This window comes from Ambystoma mexicanum, chromosome 9 (genome assembly GCF_040938575.1).
Source record: "Ambystoma mexicanum isolate Mex_15411 chromosome 9, UKY_AmexF1_1, whole genome shotgun sequence".
NCBI classification, from domain to species: domain Eukaryota; kingdom Metazoa; phylum Chordata; class Amphibia; order Caudata; family Ambystomatidae; genus Ambystoma; species Ambystoma mexicanum.
This window is the reverse complement of record NC_090931.1, coordinates 176363403-176388217: the sequence shown is the minus strand read 5'-3', so window position 1 is coordinate 176388217 and position 24815 is coordinate 176363403. Positions and strand designations below refer to the sequence as shown.

Here is a 24815-nt window from a genome sequence, read left to right as displayed (position 1 = left end):
ATCCAATGCAATAGGTAGGCCAAAGTCAATGGGCTAGAGTCTTGTATAGGCAAACGGTTCTGGTAGTTAAACGGAAAAGTCTTTGCCACGGTTCTCAGAAGTAGTTCATATAAGAAAGCTTCTTATGTCTGGTCACAAGCTGACCAGGCCTGCAAGTTGCCAAAGTTTCACGCACTTTCGCAGTGAGCGGTAAATTCTCTCGGTCGAGTTTTCACAGTACCTTATATTGAAGAAAAAGATGCAGCTGGAGTGTGGGGACAAGATTGAGGATGTCGGGGGACTCCTGCACGGTGACTGGTCACAAAGCTGGCAAACTGGCAAATCTTCCGATTCCAGTAGCTGTATTCAAGCACACAAACTATTGTCCTTCTCCCTGGCTATTTGGTTTCCTGCAGCACTCTGAGGAAAATACAACCAGCTCCGAAAGTGGTGTCTAGGTGGCTTACGAGTTGATTGGTCCCACCTACTCAAAGGGAAAAGTCGTCCTTGCAGGGCTTCTCAGTCTAGATGAATTTAGCGATTTGGACCTGCAGCAGGGCTTCCCTGGGCAAACCAACGGTCCAGGAGTTGCAGCAGCCGCCCTCTTCCAGCTCATCTTTGGTTCTTTCGTTCCAGTGGTCGACTCTGCCTTCCAAGCCAAGAGACTTGCCTCTTTATTTAGTTTTCTCCCTTTCATTCTAGCCTAGCTGCCACTCGCCCAGCAGGGTGGCTGTCCTTGCCGGACAGTCAGCCAGTTAATCACGCCAGAGTGCATTTGGGTCTCTTAGGAGACTAAGCACACAGAGTTTCAGGCACCTCCCTCACTTCCTGCCCACCCCAGACACTCATGCGCCAGAGGCGGTTTTCTGTCCTGAAGCCTGCCAAAGGTGTAGAAACAAAGGGACCGAACATAGTTTGGCGCGCAGAGACAAACTCTAGGAGTACCTTTCCAAAAAGAAATGGCGAAAAAAGACTGGGACCTGTTTAAACAAAGGAGGCTCAGGCGCCATCTTGAGAAAAATGGTTCCCACGATTTAACGCTACCGATGTTTGCGGTCAGGAAAAATCATGGTAGTTTGTATTAAAACCACTACCACCAGCCATTTCGAGAGGAAAGGGTAGCATTGGACTGCTACATAAGTTTCTAGACATGGGGGATACTAGGTAACCCCTCCAGCACTCTATTATAAGATGGGGGGGGCTGGGTCTAGGAATTTAAAGGCTAATAAAGTCAATTTAACTTTATTTTCTCTGGGAAACAGTTTATCCCAGAGTAGGTATTTAAACCTTGGGACAGCCTAAAATGCTTCCCTGTGTCACTGCAGTGAGGGAGTGTTAGGGAGAATTCTCGGTTTAGGCTGAATTTCCTAACCTAGTGAGTCCCCCAGCAGCTTTGCTGGATTTTGGGGGTTTATTTTTTTCTCCTGCCAAGAGTGAGACTCTTTCACCCTCACTCTTGGACATGATTTGAGTGTGTTTCTTTGGATCTAGAAGCGTTTAATGGGCTATGGGGTCTTTTACTCCATAGGGTTTCATGTGTTTTTGTGATGTGTTACACAGCACCCTCAGTGCAGTGACATAGGGGTGTCTTAGTGACCTCCCCAGTATAGACTCCATACCCTGGGACTGACTACTGTCTCCCAGGGCATGTAAAGTCACCACTGACTTTACTAGTCTTAAATTCTGAACAGAACCAGTACAAACCATCATTTTGTGGACGTACTGGCTGGGACAATTCGATTGCCCCAGGGTCTGTTAGTCGAGGGGGCATGTCTCCGCCCCCCCTGATCGAGTTTTGGCTGGTGGCAGTGGATACTACTTTTTATATTCAACCGCAAATATTTTCCTATAGGATTTCCCATTGTTTTAGGCTACTATCTTTATTTAATTATTTACGGTAGCCTCGAACATACTGCCGGTTTATTGAATTAATATTAATTCTCCGGTTGGTATTTTTTGCCAAAACTTGATTCTAAAATGGCGTTTGTGTTCTCCTCTGTGACTCCAACCCAAGTCGAGCCCTTTGTTCCACTTTTTGGCGGGCTTCTCCACAGAAGCCCTCCAAAGTGGTGCCACTCTGTCTGGGGTACTTGGGACGGGTGGAGGAAATTTAGACACCCTGGACTGAGTTGCCTAGGCAACTCAAGTCGCACTCCATCCTGATTGGCCCAAGTGGTGAGCCGGCCGGCTCACCACTTAGCATGTTTGAGTGACAGCTAGGCTGAGTGAATGGGGGTTTGCTGCATAAAAGCAGGGCTTTGGGGACTGGAACTTCAGAAGTCGCCACAGGACCCAAGAATCCGACGAGGGAGAAGCTGAGCCGACCTGCCACGACACCACGACCGGTGGAGCCCTGCTGGACCGTCTCACCACTTTTTCCCAACGACAGAGGAGATCTCCCGCCGGAGAGTCTTCTTCCTTTAACTGGTGGGGATAACCAGTTTCACCATCTTTTCGCTTTCCCGACGTATCTCGTGGCCGCCTTGCCCGTGCCAAGCACCCCGGCAACCGGGATACCACGTTTTACCCCGACCGCGAAACCAAGGTACCACCTTTAACTGGAAAACTCTGCGGCTGGTTTCTGCCCTGGTAGTGCAACGACCTTAATCTTTCCTCCAAGTCAAGATCTTCTCTTCCCCTGGGCGACGACGCAACATGCACCCACTACCAGGAACAACTGCCACCGCTGGAGGATCCTTCCCACTTAAGGTACCGTGTCCCGCCTGGCTTCCCTTGCTACCGACTGTACGGGGTAGATTTAGCCCCCGGCTATCGAACCTGGGTTGGCCTGGGATACCTTGGCTAAACTTTTCTAAGCCTCTCTAAACACTTTTCTGAACCCTCTGCAAGACTTTCTAAGCCTAGTGTAACTGTGTGATCTTGGGCGCATTTGTGCTCTGCTCTCTCTAAGAGTGGGCCCAGCCTTTGGACTTTGGCTCACCAGTGACTTTTTGCTCTCTGCCTTGCTAACAGTGTTCTGGAATCGTAGAGTGGTGTACCTCTTATTCTGTCTTTTTCCCTCCCTTTTTCACAAACTTATTAGAGTGCAATCTAGTTAAGCGCTCACCTCTGTATGAAAATAAGTGGTGTTTTACTGTGATTTTCTAATAGGGAAAAAGGGGTGTATATATCATAATAGTAACTGTTTAGAATATTTTACAATAAGAGTGCTGGAGTTTTTCAACTGTGTGTTTTTAAATAAATAATTATATACTTTGATACCAAAGCTCTGGTCAGAGTTTGCTTGTATTATTGTATGTGAGTGCCTATTGAGTAAACTTTGCATACTGCCTAACTCTTCTTGAGGGAAGTCCGACTGCTCAGCCACAGCTACCAGGTAAATCTGGGTGGTACAGACTGCTACCAAGTGGGTTTACTGCCAACACCAATAGTCTTAAATCTTTTGCAGTGGTCCCTAAGGGAACTGCACAGGTTTCTGCCTAACAGGGTGCTGTGTGACGCACATGAAAAGATGATGCCTATGGAGTTATCTTAAAACCCCATAATCAAAGAACACCAGAGTAAAACGCACATTAAAATACATGAGAGTGGGAGGAAAAGGGTTGCACTCTCTCCACGTAAAAAAATCAAGTACTTAAAATTCATCAAAGTTGCTGGGGGTCTATAAGGTGAAGGGAATTAGCACATTTCTGCAAATTCGACCTAACACCCGACAAAAAAAAAGGTAGCCTGTGGCGCCAGTTCCCGATCACGGAAGTGAAAGGGAACCAGCGTTGCACATACATCGCGGTTCGAGGTGAAAAGTAGGGGGGCGGGGGTGTGGGCAGGGGTTAGGTTTTGGGGTGGTTTTAAACAAAGGTCTGAAACATGTACGAACATTTATGTATATCATACATTTCTCATGCGGTCATTTCTGTTGCGGACCTTTCAGCGACGGTAAAACCCCAATTCCGTTGGATACATGTGTCCGGAAGCTTCCAGGACAAGATCGCTCTCGGTGAGGGGTTCGGTCGGGCGATAGGCTGAGTGTGCGCTCTCATCTGACCGGAGGCATGGATTTCAAGGCCCCACCGCACCAGGGGACGGTAACGACGGACGCTTCCCTGGAAGGATGGGGAGCCCATACCAGAAGTGTTCACGCCAGAGGCCTGTTGCTGCTGGAGGAGAAGATGTTGCACATCAACATTTTGGAGCTGCGGGCAGTGTTTTGGGCTCTCAAATCGTTGCTGCCGCCCCTCATGGGCAAGGTGGTGAGGGTCTTCAGACAATAGAACCCCAATGTTTTACATCAGCAAACGGGAGGGGGCACCAGGTCCTGGCGTTCTCCAAAGAGGCACAGGACTTATGGCATTGGGCAGTGGTTCCTCATCCCGTTTCATCTGGCAGGAGTACAGAACACAATTCCCGACTCTGAGCAGGGAGCTTCGTTCTTGCCATGAGTGGGAGCTTCGGCAGGACCTAGTGGAGAACCTGTCCTTCAGATGGGGCAAACCCCCAGATCGACTTGTTTGCGACGATGAACACCAAGTTCCAGAGCTTTGCCAGCAGGTTTACCCAACAGGGGAGCATGGGGGGGTGCATTCTCATTCCCGTGGGAAGGCCTCATTCTGTATGCATTCCCTCCTTTGTCGTTTTTACTTCGAGTCATCAGTCCACTCAAATGGTGCCAGATGATTCTCGTCGCACCGGCGCGGCTAGGAAGATCTGGTTCCTGGACCTCCTCAGCATGTCAGCGTCACCACCAGTCAAGCTGCCAGTGGTCGTGGATCTTCTCACTAGGGAAGAAGGTGCCATTCTTCACCTCGACCCAGGGTCTCCAATTTGGTGGCTACGATCTCCCAGCGGCCTGTAAGGAAGTTCTCGCCAAGGCTAGAGCATCGTCTACTCTGAAATGCTACTAAAGTGGAAGAGATTTACTGTTTGGTGCTGTTTCCAGAAGATCGATCCTCTGAGGGTCAGGCCCCTGAGGTGCTTCCATATTTGCTGTCACTGGCCAAATCGGGGCTGCCCCAAGCCTCCATCAAAGTTCATCTGGCGGCTATCTCCCGCTACACTAGATCCCCCAGGACGACCATCCTTGTGGTCGCACCAATTGGTCAAGGAATTTGTCAAGGGACTTTTCCGCTCATTTCTGCCAGTGTAGGCCCCAGCGTGGGAGTTCAATGTGATGCTTGCTAGGCTCATGCGACCTCCGTTCGAGCCTATGCATTCTGCATCACTCAAGTTTTTGTCGTGGAAAACCGCTATTCTCGTGGCCATCACCTCTGCACGACGAGTGGGGGAGATCCAGGCTCTCCTATAAACCCCCTTCACGAGACGAGTGTGGTGCTGCAGATGCACCCCTTCTTCATGCCCAAGGTACCGTCGGACTTTCATCTAAACAATCCTTGGTGTTACCTGTTTTTTCTGACGGCTTCGTCGCCGGCTTAAAGGACTTGGCACTCGCTGGATGTGGCTAGAGTGCTGACATTTTATGTGGCCCGCACAAAGTTTCCAGAAATGTTCTCAGCTCTGTGCATTTTGGTCTTGTGAACCATAGGAAGGGCTTGTCCAAGGTTTCCATTTCCAGTTGGCTCTCCGGCTGTATCACCCACTGTTGCTGTTTGGCAAACAGACCGCTGCCTGGCCATCCGAGAGCCCACTCTATCAGGACGATCGCTGCTACTACAGTGTTCCTGTCTGGTGTGCCCCTGCTGGACATCTGCAGGGCTGCTACATGGAGGTTGACTCATACCTTCATGAAGTTCTACTACGTGACAGGGATTCCAGGGAGGAGTCCAGAGTCAGCCAGGCAGTGCTGCGCAACCAGTTCACTTGAAGCTGGGCCTGGTGAGGAGGTAAAAGATGCTTAAGGCGAGCCTTGCCACCTAGCGTGGTTGTGCATGTGTGTACTGCTTTGTAGTCTTTATTCATGAGCGTGTGAATCCATGCTGGAGAAGGAACCAAGTTACTTACCTGTAACTTTTGTTCTCCAGCATGGGTCTGGCATGGATTCACATGCAAACCCCACCGTCTGCCCCTCTGCGGCTCTTCTCTTGGTCCTACTAACACTTTACGTGCTACCAAATCTTAAGATTGCTGCCAGAGGAGATGTTTAGGTAGAGGGCAGTCATTGGCTACGGGCAGTATGACCCAGAGTTTAGTGCTTGGTTGTTAGGAGAAAGACAATACAGAAATGAAACTGATCGTCTCTTTTACTGAGGATTCCCAGCCTGACAACAGGGAATATTCATAAGCATGTGGATCCATGCCAGACCCATGCTGGAGAACAACAGTTACAGGTAAGTAACTTGTTCTATTCTTCGTCACGATCTCGGTTATGACCCAATTCCTGAAAGGCCTTGTAAATGGGTCTCCACCTACTCAGTTTTATGTTCCAGATTGATGGCTAATCTAGATTGACATTCTTGATGGAGTCTCTATTTGAGCCCATGCATTCATGTCCTATCAGGCAACTTACCCTGCAAACGACTTTCTGGGTGGCAATCCCATCAGCAAGACATGTAAGTGAGCAGCAGGCCCTATCCTGCAAACCACCTTTCCGGAGATTCAAGGAGAAAGCTTCACCCAAAATTCCTGCCCAAGTGGTTTCTGAATTCCATGTGTCAGAGCATTGATTTGCCAGTGTTTTAGCCTCCTCTGTCTTTTCTAAAGATGTGTCTGCACAGGCTGAGCCCTAAGAGTGCTCAGAGCTTTTTTTTCTGGCTAGGACAGTAGAATTTGGGCACGATCAACTTTGTGGCTTTCTCTCTGTTCAGGAAGGGTTTGGCTGTGTCCACACAGGCAATCTCTCGGTGGATAACTCGGACTCTGGTGTTAGAGAGCTGGTAAAGATCTGCGACCAGGCATCGGGGCACATTCCACCAGCAGTGTGGTGCATCATCAGCATTGCAGAGGGGTGTGCCAGTAAAGGAAATATAGAGCAGCAGCATGGTCATCGCTCCACATGTTAACCAAGCATTACTGCTTGGATGTGGCACTGGGTTCGGCTACTCTATTTGGCAGAGCGGTGTTGCAGAGCATCCTTGTCTCAGGGCTTTCATCCCGGCCCGCACTCAAAGCAGTACAATCTGAGGAGGAATCTGCAGGAAAATGCAATGAAGGGTAAATTACAGTAATGTTCTTTCTATGGATTCTTCTCCAGCAGATCACTCCTCACCAACCCATCCGGCCCGCTTTGAAAGTGGTCTATATTCTATATTTTGGTTGTCCTCTTCTATTAGGATGAGATTATGATGATTTGGTGTTAGTACTACTACAGCAAGGCATCAAGCTGTACATGTCATTGACGTCTGTTCTATTTGTCCTAAAATATAAGTAGGCTATTTTCCAGCTCAATGCTCTGGATTCTTCCTGCGTGTTTGCTGAGCCCATGAGGGCGAGTGGGGGGGGGGGCGTACTGAGGTATGGTGGCATAGAGACGTGGTATATAGCCGGTCGACGAGTTGCACAGAGTAGTCAAGAGGAGTCTGAGTAATACTATGCCCCCTGCTGAAAGAGACGCTGGAAGGCATATCTATCTGATGAGGAATCTTATGGAGAGAAATCCACAGAGAACATTAAAGGTAAGTAATTTCTCTTTTTCATCAGCCTACTTAGAGTTTAGCGCAATACTACACTGGTGCGGACACTTGCAGGTCAATTAACCATTTCCTGACTTCCAAAATTGTGCAACGCTTTACCATGGATATGATGCATCATTACACTCACTGAGTTAGTTAAAAGCCCAGTGCGTTGCTGCCAGGTTTTAGTGGGTTATGGTTTTTGGTTCAAGCTAGTATCTTTCATTAGGATTTGGAAATATGATTGCTGTGTATAAGGTTGTCGAGCACCATGTTTATTATGTCGACATTTCTATTACTTAACTTGGGATATGGCATCTCGACAATGTTTGTATTGGAAAGAAAACCGATTTGGATTTTGTGGAAAATGTAACATATATATGTAAGTTCAAGGTCTGTATTAATGTTGGGTCAATTGATAGGTTTTAATCTGGTCCACGGAAAGAGCAACTAGTGGCATGTCCTCAGATTGGTGGCACGAAAGATGGAACGGACGACTAGGCATAGTATGTACTACATCTGAAATGAGTCCTCTGCAGTACAGTAATGCTGAGGCTTCACTGTGCCTCAGGAATTAAATAATGCATTTCCTGCAGTTGGTTGGTGTGCCGAGAGGCTTGTGGCTTCAATCTTTGTTTTCAAAACCAAACCGAGTTGAAACCGTGGTTTTCTTTGGCTTGCTTTTTATTTTGTTAAATTGGATAGTTCTTCCGCAATTGACTTCTCACCTCCCCCCACCTCCCACTCTTCGGCTTTAACAGTTGGAAGGTGGACTAGCCAACTGTGCTTGGTAGTCTTGAAAGATCCCCAGGGCCCACTTGCTTGTCTGGTAGCTAAGTCATATGTACAAATCCTTGTGACCAGTGGTACAGATCTACCACCTCTTCATTTATGCGTCAGCTAACTCTGGCATTTCCATTTGGCTAACGTATGTGCAAAATGCTTGTATGGATAGAATTACAATAAGATTCCAGTAATGAGTGAACCATAATCCATGTTACCAGTATGGTGTACTGATGCCCTGGTCCAAGATTAGCAGGTTAAAAATGAGGCTTTTCTTTTAGGTCTAACCTTACAGGTTTCTGGCAGTGCGAGAAACCACTGCAGTCCAATAGTTAACTAGCTTTCACCTATAAAAATAGCTTAATTGTCTTAAAACCGGGGGGGGAGGGGGGGGGGGGCGGGGGGTTGTGCCCATGACACCAGCCGGGACTCGTGGTGCCACCCACGGATAAGGGCCTGACGGCTTGGGCCTGCCTCCGGGTGCTGCCCTGGGCAAGAACAGAGCGGGTTCCTCCTGTGCGCGGAGCCACCACGAGCTGCGACGCCCCTGGAGCCACACTTCTATACCCAGCGGCCCAAGGGAGTCGTGGACCTGACGTGCCTCTGCTTGCAGCGGGTAAGCCACTGTGCTGGAATTCCCAGCCGGGACTCTGTCAATATACATATGCAAACCCGGGGGCACCTAGGAGGGAGCGCTTCTGCAGCAGGCCACATTATGTGCCAGCACATGCCAACCTGCTAAGGCGGCAGCAATAACAGCACTATACATCTGAGAGGCGCTGCTTGTGAGGGGTAAGGGAACGACCTATGTGGACAAACTGGGCTCCCTATACTGGCGCTGGCACACATAAGTAACCTGTGAGCCAAGACGCAACAGAGGAATAGGAGGATATTGCACAAACGGGGCAACTACCCGAGAGGCTCGGCACAGTGACACCGCTATATGCAGCGTCATGTGAGCTCCCTGGACGGCAGCAGGAACATCAACAGCCTCACAGAAGCAAAGTAAGGAGACCCACAGCGATTCTCCAGCACGCTTGAGTATACATCTCCATGAACAGCCCCAGACTGCGCACCAAGACTCTGGCTTCTGACAACTTGGTAAAGGACTTGCCGCCACTGTTCTACAAATAACACCAAATCACAGTGACCAGTGCAACGGACCAAAAAGGGAGGTGAACACTGGGCATTTCTGGGCAGCCACGGCCTCACGGCGGTGCAATCTCTGGTCGCACTACTGATCAGCAACCCTAGGTCATGTGGTAGGAAGACATTGATGGTGACACACTAACTACTACTCGCAACTAATACCAAGTGAGCCCCTGCTGCAGTCACAACTGGGGGGCAGATCTGGCCTCCCCTTGGGAAGTGGCCACAGCCCTGTACTCTACTTACTAGCCCGCCTCGTTGGGCAGCTGAAACGGACTGCCAACTGACTGCCTGTAAGAAGACTGGCACCACTGTGGTATCCCTTACTGATAAACCGGTCACAGAGACTGGAACGCCACACCTGAGCCTAAGTGAATGGAACCCTTCTGCACCTCTGGGAGGTCACAGCCGCTCAAACTTCAACACGGAAGCAACAAAGCAAGGGCACTTTAATCGCTAATAGAGGCTCGAACAACGCCACGGGAAAGAGTGCTCCTCCAGAACTTGCACCGGATGGTCTGCGCAAAGCAATATTATGGGCAAAGACGAAAAGCAAGAAAACCTCGATGCAAAGCACCATGGACCAATATGCTACGAGCAAATCTACGGCACCGAACGTCGAGGACCCAGGGGTAACCCCACACCCTCCGCCAGACGAGCCTCTGTCGCTAAAAGATGTGATGGCCGCCATCGCCAGCTCGCGCTCCTCGGTGGAGCAGAAAATGGACACCATCTCCACCGAGGTCTCATTCCTCTGCCACGACCTCCAGAAACTTTCATCCCGGACGGGGGAAGTGGAACAACGAATGTCCGGCGTGGAGGACAACCTCTGTGGGGTGCACCAACAGCTTACACAAGCATTGACTCAACTGAAAGCCTTGGAAGCCCGAGTTGACGAGGGAGAAGGCAGGTCCTGCCGCAATAATATCCGCATCCTGGAACTGCCGGAATGCACAGAAAGACCCAGCATGGAACTTTTCCCAGAGGAGTGGCTGGCGGACCTCTTTGCGCCAAAGACCTTTTCGAACTTCTTCTCAGTGGAACGTGCACATCGCATGCCTGCGGGTCGCCCGGCTACGGCTGCACCCCCGAGGACAATCTTTGCCAGGCTTCTTAACTATTGCGACAGACCCCATTCTACAAATGGCCCGAACAAAAGGGTTGATCACATAACGGAGCCAGAATCGCCTTCTTTCCGGATTATACTCGCAAAGTCCAGAAAGCCAGACAATACTTCGAGCACTTAAAAAGGAAGCTTCACTCCATGAATGTGAAATGAGGGCTACTGTTGCCAGCCCAGTTGAAAATCCAACATGAAGGCAAAACTGTCCACTTTACCGATCCACAGGAAGCCTGGAAATGGGCGGAGACCCACATCGGAGGTGACTGGACTAGATCCGATCAAGGGGAGAAAGACCTGCCCAGCAACCCATACCGAAGATCCTGATTGAGCCAGATGGAGGCCCCAATCCCTAGCAAGGTTAAGAAGGAACACTGGCCAGACGCAAGAACGGATTGAATCACTAGTGCACTCAATGATCAGCCCCTTTCTTGGCAACCACTTGAAACAACACACTCCTCCAGGAGCGACATAAACGGAGGGTTGCCTTCGCCCCTACATGAAGGATCAAATGAGTTACCTGCTGTCATTACCATACCATTGGCAAACGCCACACCCCTGACCCAAGACGCTAGACCCACAAAGGAGTAGCAAGTCGGTGGGAAGGTGAAAACAGTTTATATTAAGTTGATCTGGCGACATAGTTTAAGCGCCAGTAGAGTTTGGGTGACGGATACTTCATGTTGGGGAGGAATATGGGGAGGGGTGAAGGGAAATTGTTTTGTTAGTTATTCTCCAAAGATGCCGCCAAACACACAGTGCTCACTGCTCATGCCCCCACCAAGCGCGAACGCTGTCTCCACGGCCAAACGCACCACGTACCCACCTGGCATAACATCCCAGACTCCTAGACAGTAATGGCCACACAGTACCATGATGATTCCACTAATGGAAATGCACAAGCCCCAATGATACCCAACGAACGCCACAGGTCCCTAAAAATCCTTACCTGGAACGTAAATGACCTAGGCACAAGTATAAAATGTCAGCTCATTATGCAATTCCTTAACAGACGCTCTCCTGACATAGCCCTCCTTACTGAGACCCATTTAGCGGGCTCAACCTACCGGTTCTTCCGTAGAACCAACCATCGACTAGCGTATCACGCGGGGTACACAATGGGATCCCGGGGAGTCCTGATCCTCTTACATAAGCGGCTCCCTTTTGAATTATCTGCTGTGGAGCAGGACCCCTGTGGCCGTTTCGTGAGAATATATATATATATATATAATTATAGTAAGGGAGGATACATTACTCACCATAATCTAATTTCTGATGCTTGTATCTGCATATATATATTATTAATATGGGGACGGCAGGTGGTCTCCACCCACATATATATGTGGTGTATAGGGTTAAGTCGGCATTTTCGGCCATCGCAATAATCACAGATCCGTGTTGGTGAATTCGGCATGTTCCCGTTGATGTGGAAAAGGGGACCGAGGTGTGCCACCGGAGGGCAGAGTCAGGGCAACGCATGCTCCCTGGGCCGCACCCCTGCGCGCCTCTAAATTTAAAGGGGAAGAAGGTTTTTTCTGATGAAAAAGGTTCCATCTCCCGTCCCTTGGAAGGGACGCCCATAGAGCATGGAGAAAAGGGGACGGGACATAAGTATGCTATGTCAGGATGTTCAGGCCGTTGGCCTCCCTTGCCCACATTTTCAGCACGAGACAAGGCGGTTCACTCTAGCGTACCACAATCTCTGGCTTCTTCAGCACAAGGATACAGTTCAATTACCAGCATCAGGGCCTTCTGTGTCCAAGTCTCTTCACTTATCAAGGTCACAAACTAAAAGTTATATTCCTCTTACAAGTACTCAAGTTCAGTGATTCACTCTTCACCTTGGATCCCACTGCCAGGCTCGGATCCCTTTTATCCAACGATTGTTACCTTGATCCCCTCTTCCGGGCTCAGATTCCCTTTTACAATGTTCATAGAATATTCTCTCTCAGGCGACTCACTGTTCACCCTGGATCCCCCTCAGCCAGGCTCAGATCCTTCCTCTTACACAATTAGACTCCCTCTGTCAGGTTCAAACCAATTTCAGTTAGTATTCCCTATCGAAGACTTTCGAATGTGCATGGGGTTTGGCTTGACCCGTTGCAGGACCCCTTCAATTTCACAATTCCTTTTTGCCTTTTCCACCTCTTATTGGGATACCTAACAGACCTTCGAATGAGCACCCACTTGGCGCCGGACCAGTTTACAGTCCTTGCTTTGGCCTCAAAAAGCTCAGTCACTCATCTGCTGTTCAATTATATTTACGTAGCTCGTAACATATGCTTCACACACTGTTCTTTTCAGATTTCTCCATACAATGTTGCCGCTTGCAACCTTGGCTCTAACAGACCGGTTTGGTATTGGTCTACAGATTCACCGGCTGCGCTGACTTTACTGGCACTGCTTTGTTGTAGGAGCCAAGGACAGTACCACAGCAGCAAACTCTCCTGCCCAACTTTGGCCATCGACGCAGGAGGGACCTGGGTACCTCCAACACAATACAGGTTTCTTCAGCTTTAATTCCAGGTCTTGTGATTATTCTCAAAGGCTCATGAAAGTAAGTCTTTCTCTGAAAAGAGAAAGGGCACTTCCCTCCTTGCAACCCTCTCCGGCCTTGCAGTCTTTCTCCTCGTATTAAACTACCATCTTGGAACTGCCGCGTCCTTTCGTGCTCCGCCTTTTATCCGTGTGGGGAAGTGTGATGGAAGTCAGGTGTGTGTAATGATCGGTAATTGCCCGACTCTGCCCGACCATGGTGTAGGGACGTGTCAGGTATACAGCTTGTGTTATTCCATTCTCTCAGTGAGCTGTCAGAGTGTTTGTGTCGAAAAAGGGGGAGGTTACAGGGAAGGGGACACCGTGCCTCGCCATCTGGTGTCCCACTCTCACAACATCCCTCAAAGTGATCCTCGTGCACTGGTCTACCCCCAGGAACTGGATACAAAAGCAATGCCTGTGTCCTAGCCACCTGGATGACAGACCTGTAGGGACTAGCAGGTGAGACACCTTCTGGTTTCTCACATTACCTACAGCTCACATCTTCCTCTTAAAATATGTCCGACTACTCTGTCACTCTACCAAGGTCCTGAGCTAGTACAGACTGATACTAAGAGTTGGGGCTCTACACTACAGACCACTGGGATAGCTTACTAAAGCCTTACTGCCAGTAAGACTCTAGGAAAACTAACACGCAGCATATTTAATCTCCAATATAAACTCGACAAGATACCAAAATGACAACACTCACTTTCAAAGTCACAAATAGGTTTTTGTCTGAATCCACTTAACTGCATTCACACTTGGCACTCACCCATTTCTACTCCTAGGACAACCAACATTCAGAGACCTAGACACGTGTACCTTAACCTACTGGAGGGTTGGGTGAGCCAAATCCAGTGCAGAGGCACTATCCAAACCGCCAACGGGTAAGCTGGGTTGAATGCAGCAAGCTGAAAAGTCACATACTAGGTCATGGCGAACTTGAGGGACAAAACCATTATTCAAGGTTACCTCCCATTTGTCATTTTATTAACGATGGTAGTGTACTGACAAAATGCCACATTACAAAGTAGTTTTGTACTGCCAAAGCAGAGCTTACGATTCAGTCCTATGGGCAAAGGCACATAATGAAGTGGCCCGCAGCTAAGAAATCCCCATGTTCATCCAGTCTGACCATTTCTTCCCCGCTTTTTAAACAGAACCCCCCAATGGTCTTTAATCTTTCTCTTTATTGCAGAGTAATATTGCTCCCGGTCAGTAACCTTTAATCCAACCAATATCTTGGAAAGTTGCCGGTTCTTTCCTTCCCAAACACAATTGAAACCTTGAGCCTTACGTTTGGGATCTCCAATTCAAGGACTCCCCCTCTGAAAAATGCAGCCTTTTGTGTTCCACTATCCACTAAGAACACTTCCAATCACCCTCCTCACCTCCTCCCCCCCAATCTATCCAAAGAAAACCGGTTTACACGCTTGAGCCACTTTTTACAGGACACTGCCTTCTAACCATTTTGGGTGCAGCGTTTGCCCTGTGTCCCATCTCGATTGTCCTTATTGTACACATGCCTTCCATAATTAAAAAACTCCAGATAAAACCTCAGATTTTCCTAATATAATCACAACCCCCATTGTCTTTGCTTGACTGATCGCCATGCATGACATCCAACATCTTGTTTAACACAGCCATTTAGAAGTGTGTTGGTCCCTCCAAGATCCCTGCTAATGTTTAGTGATCCTTTCTAATGTGCCTCCCATATTGTGATTCTTATTAACAGATGCCCATCTGATTTTGCACTGGTTGCAACAAATCATAATTGCCACATTCAACAGATGAACACAGGTTCTCTACATGTGCAGGGGCAAAGATGGTATAAACGTGAGACCCCACACAAAAAAAAAAAAGAAATGCATACAGCAGGAAGGAGCAAAAACATAACATTTAGAGACAGGCACCCACCACCCTATAGTAATGGGAGCAGATTATACCCTTTTATAGACACGCCTGCCCATGTATAGAGTTAAAGGGACAAAGCAGCAGTCCTGAATTTTAATTGCTCACTTTGATAATTTAGAGCACAAGGTTCTGGTGTTTCATAATTCAGAATACGGCTCTGAATTACCTGCCGCCTCTTCACCCACTTCTGGTGTTCCTTTTTCTGTCGACTCTGCTATGGGTGGCTCTTTTGCTGGTTTTACTTCCTCAGACGTACCTAGATAATGGAAAGGAGTGTTCAGTGTCTTGGCTGGATGTTTCAAATCACAAAAGTGGCCACAGACCAGAGGTGCAGACCATCAACAGCAGTATGTGATCTCGGTATTGTACGATTTGACCGTATCCAAAAGGTTGCATGTACAAAATTTTCTAAAAATGCTACCACCAAAGGTTCGAACACCAAAAGTTTGAACCTTTGGTGGTAGCATTGTAGGTAAGTATTAACACAAAAAAGACTGCAGGGGTGTCCCCCGCAACACCCTGCTCACTATACTGTAAAGTATAGTGGGTGGGGGAAACCCCTGCAGCCCCCGTAAAATTCTTTTTAAAAAAAGACCCTGCAGCGCCGGTTCCCGATCACCAAAGTGAAAGGGAACTGGCGCCGCAGAGACTCAGCGTGAAGAAAAAGGTAAGTAGGGTATGTTTATGTGGGGGGTGTGTCGTGGGTGGGGGTATGGGTATGTAGGGGTTGTGTACCTGTGTTTGCATGGGAAGGAACAAGTTACTTACCTGCAACTGTTCTCCAGCATGGGTCTGGCATGGATTCACATGCTCATGAATATTCCCCGTCAGGCTGGGAATCCTCGGTAAAGAAAAATCAGTATCAGTTTTGTTTCCGATCTGTCTTTCGTAGTAGTAACCAATCACTGATCTCTGTGTCATACTGACCACAGCCAATGACTGCCATCTCTCCAAGCCCCGCCTCTGGCAGCCATCTTCAGATTTGGTAGCACGTGAAGTGGCAGTATGACCAAGTGAAGAGCCGCAGAGGGGTAGGCGGGAGGGTTCGCATGTGAATCCATGTCAGACCCATGCTGGAGAACAACAGTTACAGGTAAGTAACTTGTTCCTTCTCCAGCATGGAGTCTGGCATGGATTCACATGCTCATGAATAAAAGAATACCTAGCAGTACACATATGCACAACCACGGGAGGTGGTAAAGGCTCAACATTAAGCATTACATCCAAAACTCATCATTATGCAATTCCTACCTCCTCACCAGGCTCACCTTAGGCGAACAGATTGCGCAGCACTGCCTGGCCGACCCGGGACTCCTCCCTGAAATCCCGGTCGACGCAGTAGAATTTCGTGAAGGTGTGCGTCGACCTCCACGTAGCAGCCCTGCAGATGTCCAGCAAGAGCACACCAGATAGGAACGCTGTGGTAGCTGCGATCGCTCTGGTGGAATGGGCTCTCGGACGGCCAGGCAGCGGTCGGTTTGCCAACAGATGACAGTACATGATACAGCCAGAGAGCCATCTGGAAATGGAAGCCTTCGAGAGAGCCTTCCCCTGATTGACAGGTCCAAAGTTCACAAAAAGTTGTGACGTCTTCCGAAAACTCTTTGTGCGGTCCACGTAGAACTTCAGCGCTCTAGCCACATCCAGCGAGTCCAAAGTCCTTTCAGCCGGCGACGAAGGCGACGGGAAGAAAACAGGCAACACCAAGGGTTCGTTGAGGTGGAAGTCCGACGGCACCTTGGGCATGAAGGAGGGGTGCTTCCTGAGCACTACCCTCGTGTCATGAAATGTCAAGTACGGGGGCTTGCAGGAAAGGGCCTGGATCTCTCCCACCCGTCGTGCGGAGGTGATGGCCACAAGAAACGCTGTTTTCCATGACAAGAACTTCAACAGGGCTGAGTGCAGAGGCTCGAACGGAGGTCCCATGAGCTTGGTCAGCACCACGTTGAGCTCCCACGCCGGGGCCGGAGCCTTGACCGGCGGGAACAATCTGAACAGTCCCTTCATGAATTCTTTCACCAGACGATGAGACCACAAAGACGTCCGTCCCGTGGTTCTGGTGCATCGGGATATCGCAGCAAGACGAATGTTAATGGAAGCGTGCGCCAGTCCAGCCTTGACCCAGTCAGCAGGTACGGCAGTACTTGAGGAGCCATAATCCGGAGAGGGTTAATCTTCTGTGCGTGGCACCAGACAGAGAACCTCTTCCATTTGTGCCCGTAGCATTTAAGAGTTGAGGACGCCCTGGCCTTTGCAAGAACCTCTCTGGAGTCGGCCGGTATGTCGTATCCTCCAAACTCTAACGCTGCAGGAGCCAGGCCTGCAAGTTCAGCGACTTCGGGTCATGATGGAGGATGGCGCCTCCTTCCCTGGAGAGAAGATCCGCGTCCACTGGCAGCTTGACGGGGACGCCGACAAGTCCAGAAGGTCCGGGAACCATATCTGCCTCGGCCGCGCAGGTGCGACGAGGATCATCCTGCACCGTGACCTCTTGAGCTGGTTGATGAGCCGGATCAGCAGCGGCAATGGAGGGAACGCATATAGGAACAGGCCCTCCCAGGGGAACGAGAAAGCATCGCCCTTGCTCCTTGGCTGGGGAAACCTGCTGGCGAACCTCCGGCACTTGGAGTTCGTCGCCGTCGCAAACAGATCGATCTGGGTGTGCCCCACCGTCGTAAGAGGCGGTCCACTAGATCCTGTCGTAGTTCCCACTCGTGGCACGAGCGCAGCTCTCTGCTGAGAGCGTCGGCGATGGTGTTTTTTATTCCTGCCAGATGAAACGGCACTAGAAAATATCCCTTGGGCGACGCCCCAATGCCACAGATCCTGTGCCTCCTTGGACAGGGCTGGGGATCTGGTACCGCCCTGCTTCCTGATGTAGAACATGGTGGTGGTGTTGTCGTTGAGGGACGGAAGAAAGGACCTGAGGGCCCAAAACACTGTACGGAGTTCCGGGACGTTGATATGGAGGGACTTCTCCGTCGGCAGCCAAAGGCACCTCGCGTGCAGATTTTCGGTGTGCGCTCCCCCCCCTTCCAGGGAAGCATCCGTGGTCACGGTCTTCTGGTGGCCCAGGGTCTTGAAGTCCATGCCCGCTGTCAGATGCGCGCGGGTGCCCCACCACCGGATCGCTCGTCGGAAGCTCTCGTCGAGTGTGATCCTGTCCTCGAAGCTGCCCGTCGTCTGGATCCAGCGAGCGTCCAGGAACTCCTGTAACGGGCGCATCCGAAGCCTGCACAGGCGGATGAGATAAATGCAAGAAGACATCATTCCGAGGAGGGCTTTGATGGACATCACCATGGCCGCGTCCGCAACCAGCATCTGCTGCACCTTGCCCAAGATGGCCCTCGTCCTTTCCTCCGACAGAGCGGCCAGAAGCACCACTGTGTCGAGTTTCGCTCCCAGAAACAGTGCGTCTTGCGCGGGCACCAGGTGGGACTTGGCGTAGTTTATGGAGAATCCCAGGTCCGTGAGTAGTTGGACGGTGCTCGCTGTGTGCTCCGCGGCAAGCTCCTTTGTCTTTGCTCGGATGAGCCAGTCGTACAGGTAGGGGTAGACGTGGATCCCCTCCAGGCGCAGCCACGCCGCCACCGGTGCGAGGCACTTGGTGAACACCCTGGGTGCCGACCTCAATCCGAAGGGAAGGGCTCTGAACTGGTAGTGACGCCCTTGGACCACGAATCTGAGAAACATTCGGTGTCCCTTTAGGATGGGGATATGGAAGTAGGCATCCTCCAAATCCAACGACGACAGGAAATCGCCCTCCTCCAGCTGACCCAGGACATGCTGGAGGGTGACCATCCGGAACTTCTGTGCCTTGACGAATTTGTTCAGTCGTAGGTCCAGGATGGGACGCCATCCTCCGGTCTTCTTCACGAGGAAGTATCTTGAGTAAACTCCGGAGCCCCGAAGCCTCTTTGGGACGAGCTTGATGGCGCTCTTGAGCATCGCCTTTACCTCCAAGAGAAGTTGAGGGACGTGATGTTCCTTCCTGGGCACGGGAGGGACGCGCGGGCACTTCTTTAGAAACTTGAGCGCGTGACCCTGGGCCAGGGCGTCCAGCACCCAACAGTCGGTGGAGATGGACTCCCACACGCTGACGAAGTTCGCCAGCCGGCCTCCCACCGGGATGCTTCGGTGGGGGCCCGACCCCACGGCCAGTTCAGTCCTGCTTCGACGAGGCTTTGCTGCCTTGTCCTCCCTGGCGACGACGGCGGGGTCCGCCCGACTTGCCTCGTCCCCTGTAGGCTTCCTGTGACGACGAACGGGCCGCCTGACGGTAGGGGGAATATCCGCCGCCGGAACCTTTGGAGGCACCCTGCTTGCCTCCGGCGCTCCGAAAGGGCAGCCGTCGTTGCTGGAGAACACCAAGAGCCCGGGCCGTCTCCGTCTTGATGGCTTGTAGGGAATCGTCCACTGTTTTCCCAAACAGGTTGCTCCCGTCGAATGGCATGTCCAAAATTCTGGTCTGCACGTCCTGCCGGAAGTCCGTTGCCTTGAGCCATCCACGCAGTCTAAGGCGCACGCCGTTGCCCAACTGGCAAAAACCAGTGTCAGCGATGTCTGTCGCTATCGTAATGGCGTGGTCCGACGCCACTTCTCTTTCCTGCAAGATCTCTAGGGCCTCCGCCCTCTTGTCATCCGGTAGGAAGTCCAGCAGGGGGGCGATCTTGTACCACAACTCCCTGTCGTACCGGGCTACTATGGCTAAGGCGTTGGCAGCCTTAATCGTCGTCGCTGCCGATGAGATGACTCTGCGTCCTATCGTGTCCAATTTCTTTCCCTCGCCGTCCGGTGGGGAGGTTGACGTAGAGGCCAAAGCCCCCCCCCCGCTTTCTTCCTGGCTGCCGCGGAGACGACCGGGGTCGGCTGTTTCCCCAAGGCACAAGGGGGCCGCGTCCGGGACCCGGTACTTCTTCTCGTCCCGATCCCTTCTCGCAGGTGTTGTGGATGGGTTCTTGAGGAGGGCGAGACCCTCATCCCAGATATCGTCCAGTAGAGGTACAGCGTCTTCCTCTTGGTCTCGCGCCGTTGATAAAGGAAACCTTCCTTCTTCTCTTCCGGGCAGAGCTGGAAAAGTTCAGATGCTCTGGCGATCATGGCATGAAACGATCCAATCTCGTCGGGCGGGGAAGCCCGGGAGGAGGTGACGACGGACGATCCTCGTCGTAAACCTCGTCTGTACCCGTCGCGGCCGTGTCCGTCCCCGTACCATCCCCACGGGTCGTGGACAGGGAGGAGGGCTGAGCAGGGCGCGATGGTTGAAAAGGAGGTGGAGGATGAATCCTCTTAGGAGGAGGGCTCCCAGAAGGGCCTGGCTCCGGGTCCCCCGTCGGGACCGGTTCCTCCGTTGGTGGCAACGGCAATCTCATCCTCATCTCTGAGCAGAAGGACTTTATAGCCAACAAAATGGCCGCCGAGTTGTCTTGCGGCACTGGTTGAGGGGATTCCGACGGGCGGTCAGGAGCCTCGTCGGCACCCTCGACGTTCTCGTCGTCTCCTATGTCGGGATCCCTCCCGACGGGCTGGTCTTCCACGCCAATGCCGTGGCATAGACTTCGATCAGCTCCTCTTCAGAGGTTGAGGCCGAATCCACGACGACCTCCTACCCCCCCCCCTTTTTCTCCGGAGGTTTCGCCGGGGTCCTGTCGATGGGCTTGAAAGAGGACTCCCTCCGCGGTGGCAGGGAGACTGAGCCCCGAAGTCGCCTTCACTGGTGTAGCCTCCACAGGCTGAACCAGGGCCGCCGCGACTGTCTCGATAGAGGCCTTGGCAGGGTGGATCAAGGCTTTCACCACCTTAGGTGCGCTCACCGCCTTCTCCTTGGGGGGAGGGTCACCGCCTCGCTCCCCCTCCGATGGGGCCTTCGAGCTCGACCGGGGTCTCTTCAGGAGCTTCGCCGGGTGCTCGGCCTTCCTCTTACCCAAGCCAGAGCGTTGGCTCGTGGTTGATGGCGCCCGAGAGGATGCGCCCTGCCTGGCAACTGTAGAGCCCGACTGTTCGGCGCTCCTGGTGCCAGCGGACTCGCAGTGCTTGGCCTTCTGTTGGGCCCCCGTTGCCGGGGCGCCCTCAAAGGTCTTAGAAGACCGCTCTGACTTCTTCTCGCCTGACGGGCTCTTCCCTTCCAGCCAGTTGGCGAGACGCAGATAGCGGTCCTTCATGGTCCGCTCTGACATATTGCCGCAAAACGCACAGTCCTTCTCCATGTGCGTCTTGTCCTCATGCAGGCAGTAGAGGCAAAGGGAGTGTTCGTCCTCCTTAAAGACATTCTGAAGCTGGCATCCAGGGCAGACCCTGAACAGCTTTCAGGGCGTCGAGCTTCCCTTCTCCTGGGCCACGTCCGAGATGGGCCTGAGAAACTTCTGGAGACCTCCAAAAGCGTGGCCCGACGAAATCTTCACCCTTGAGGGGCGTAGAGGAATCCGACACGGGTCCCCGTTGATCAGATAAAGAAACGGTGGCGCTCGAGGCTCTTTTGACCGAAAAAAGAGAATTTTCCTATGTAAAAGCGCGAAAACGCACTACAGCTCGAGAGCAATAGCACGAGGATCCCAACACATGAACGTGCGGTAAAAATCTGAAGATGGCTGCCAGAGGCGGGGCTTAGGGAGATGGCAGTCATTGGCTGTGGTCAGTATGACGCAGATATCAGTGATTGGTTACTACTACAAAAGACAGATCAGAAACGAAACTGATACTGATTTTTCTTTACTGAGGATTCCCAGCCTGACGGGGAATATTCATGAACATGTGAATCCATGCCAGACCCCATGCTGGAGAAATGTGCAAACCTTTTGTGGTTTGCACATTTCTCATGCAAACTTTCCGGGCCGCGGGGAAAATCAGCCGCGGTCGGATCACGTAGATCCATGATTGGAGGCCACAGAGCAACACATGTAAATCGTACTCTCCACCATTATGCACAGGACTATGTCAGGCTGTACAGTAAGAGTAACAGCTGTATACAGGAGGTCCCACCACACTTTAATAATAGGAACCTATCCAACTGCACAGTGACAAGACGAGTGAGCACATTTTACATGGATGATAGGCAGGCAACATATCAGTACAGACTACAAGACAGAAGAGTTGGAGAGCTAAACTGGGTCGAAGCTGTTCAACTATTAAAACTGAATAGGGGCTATGAAATGTAAACACCTCTGTTCCAAACAAGTGCCACAGCGGGATCCACACCTGATCGCCTATCCCATTTAAAGTGGAATGATCCTTGTGCGTTCGAGAATACGTCTTTCTTCCTCTGATCAGTTGCCAACAGGTCGGCAGATTGGTGTCCTCAGCTTCTGTTAGGCAAAGTGTGAATGCAGTACTCTCCGGGAACACTACAAGCAACTAGGACTACAGGTGTAAGCAAAACCAACCTTTGGTATAAGTCTGTACTATACCGTTTTGGTAGCGGTGCTGAGCAGCCAGGACGGAATGTGAGCTGTAATGGTGTTAGAGAGGTCTACAATCACAGGCGTTCAAATATACTTTTACATTCAAGGTTTCTTAGTTAAACACTTAATTAACCAGTCAGTTATAAAACATTCAATAGAAGGAGGCAATTATATATAACACAAATATACTTCAATACTGTATGTTTCTGAATTAGTTAAGACCCTTTAGGGATCGCCCACAGATAACATACAACCACAAATAACTTTAGTAGCAAGAGTACTGGGGACATGAATATCTTAGCATTCACAATACATTTCAAGAGGAGTAAAAGGCAAAAGTCGAAATGAAAGGTTACAAATATTAGACAGTGCAAATATTTAGTGTTCACCAGAAGAGTCAATTCAATAGGCTAGTCCAAAGTCAATGGGATAAAGTCTTGGATAGGATAAAGCAGTTCTGGTGGTTAAACGGAAAAGTCTCTACACAAGTTCTTAGGAGCAGTTTGTAGCAAGAAGAATTATATGCTGGGCCACAAGCTGATTAGGCCTGTGAGTTGGGAAAGTTGCAAGCACTTTCACCGCGAGAGGCAAGTACTCCCCATAGTGTTTTACATTACCTTTATAAATGAAGAAAAATAGGCAGCTGATGACTTCTGTTGCTGGCAGTTCCTGCAGATCTCGCGGTTCCTGAGCCTCAGTCGTGGGGACAAGAGGGAGGACGGACTCCTGCACTGCATTTGAACAGTCAAAACATCACTTCCAGTTGCTGTAAGTCAAGCACCCAAACTGGCATCTCCCTCCCTGGTTCTATGGTTCCCTGCAGCATGCTGAGGAAGGTTAACCAGCTGCAAGGGGAGTATCCAGGTGGCTTACTGTTGAGCTGATGGGTCCCACCAACTCAAAGGGAGAAGTCATACTTGTAGGGGCTTCTCTGTCGAGGTGAACTTGGCGATTCGGACCTGCAGCAGGGCTTCACCCTTCAAGCTGGTCTTTGGTTCTTTTGTTACAGTGGTCGACTGCCTTCGAAGCCAAGAGACTCACCTTTTATTCAATTCTCTCCTATTCATTACAGCGTAGCTGCCACTCAGCCAGCAGTGTGGCTGTCCTTGCCGGACAGTCAGCCAGCCAATCACGCCAGAGTGCATTTCGTTCTCCTAGGAGACTAAGCACAGGTAGTTTCGGGCACCTCCATTTCCTGCCCACCCCAGACACTCTGGTTCCAGAGGCGGTCTCCACTCCTGAACCCCGCCAAATGCGAAGGAACAAAGGGACGAAACCTGGTTTGGCGTGCAGAGAAACTCTAGAAGGACCTTTCTAAAAAGAAATGGTAAAAAAAGAAGACCGGACCTGTTTAAACAAAGGGGGCTCAGACGCCATCTTGAAAAACATGGCTCCTTCGGTTTAACACTACTGGAGCTACTAATAGTTGGCGGTCGGGAGCAATCATGGTAGTTCGTTGTAAAACCACTGCCAGACATTCTAAGATGAAAGGGTGGCATTTGACTGCTACATGAGTAGCTATACACAGGGGTTACTAGGCAACCCCTCCAGCAATCTATAGTAAGATTGGGTGTGCAGGGTCTAGGAATTTAAAAAGACTAGTAAAGTCAATTTCACTTTACTTTCTCTGGGAAACAGTCTATCCCAGAGAAGGTATTTAAACCTTGGGAAAGCCTGAAAGGCTCCCCTGTGCCACTGCACTGAAGGTGCAGTGTGACAAAATGAAAAGATGATGCCTATGGAGTTGGTTAGACTCCATAACCAAATAAAACAGAGGTAAAACGCACATCAAAATACATAGTGGGAAAAAGGCTCACACTCCCTCCAGGTAAAAAAAATCAAGTCCTCAAAATCCAGCAAAGTTGCTGAGGGTCTCTAAGGTGAAGGGAATTGGCACATTTGAGAATTCTCCCCAACAGCTTCATACTACATTAAACTGCTGACTCGAGCACGCCCTTTTATCTCTAGGCCAAACTGAGATATAGAACAAGTTACTTACCTGTAACTATTGTTCTCCAACATGGGTTTGGCATGGACTCACATGCTCATGAATATTCCCGGTCATCAGGCTGGGAATCCTCGGTAAAAGAAAAAACAGTTTCACTTTCACTTAAACTTTCTTTCTCCTATAAACCAATCACTGAGCTCTGGATCATACTGCCCCCAGCCAATGATTGTCGTCTCCCTAAGTACCAACTCTGGCAGCCATCTTCAGATTTGGTCGCACCTAGAGTGGCAGTATGACTGTTAGGCAATATTGTATGCAGTACCCTTTGGGTGCACTACAACCCTGACCTGCTAGCAATAGGAACCCAACCTTTGGTTATAAGCTTAAACTAGACAGGTTGGTAGCGTGTTGAATAGCCAGGCTTATCTCAAGAAGGGTCAATGCGTGCTGTAGGGGAGTTACAC

General features: G+C 50.5%; 1 protein-coding gene across 2 annotated transcripts in view; it reads right to left on the bottom strand.

Annotated features, from left to right (window-relative positions):
* The window catches only part of HYOU1 (hypoxia up-regulated 1), a 485286-nt gene that overhangs the window by 5887 nt on the left and 454584 nt on the right, over positions 1 to 24815 (bottom strand). The window contains exon 24 of one of the 2 annotated variants that reach the window (XM_069614392.1): positions 15173 to 15262. In XM_069614392.1, coding sequence (XP_069470493.1) covers positions 15173 to 15262 — 90 coding nt within the window. Of the gene's footprint in view, positions 1 to 15111; positions 15263 to 24815 lie in introns of both variants that reach the window. The other variant, XM_069614393.1, reaches the window with a different exon arrangement.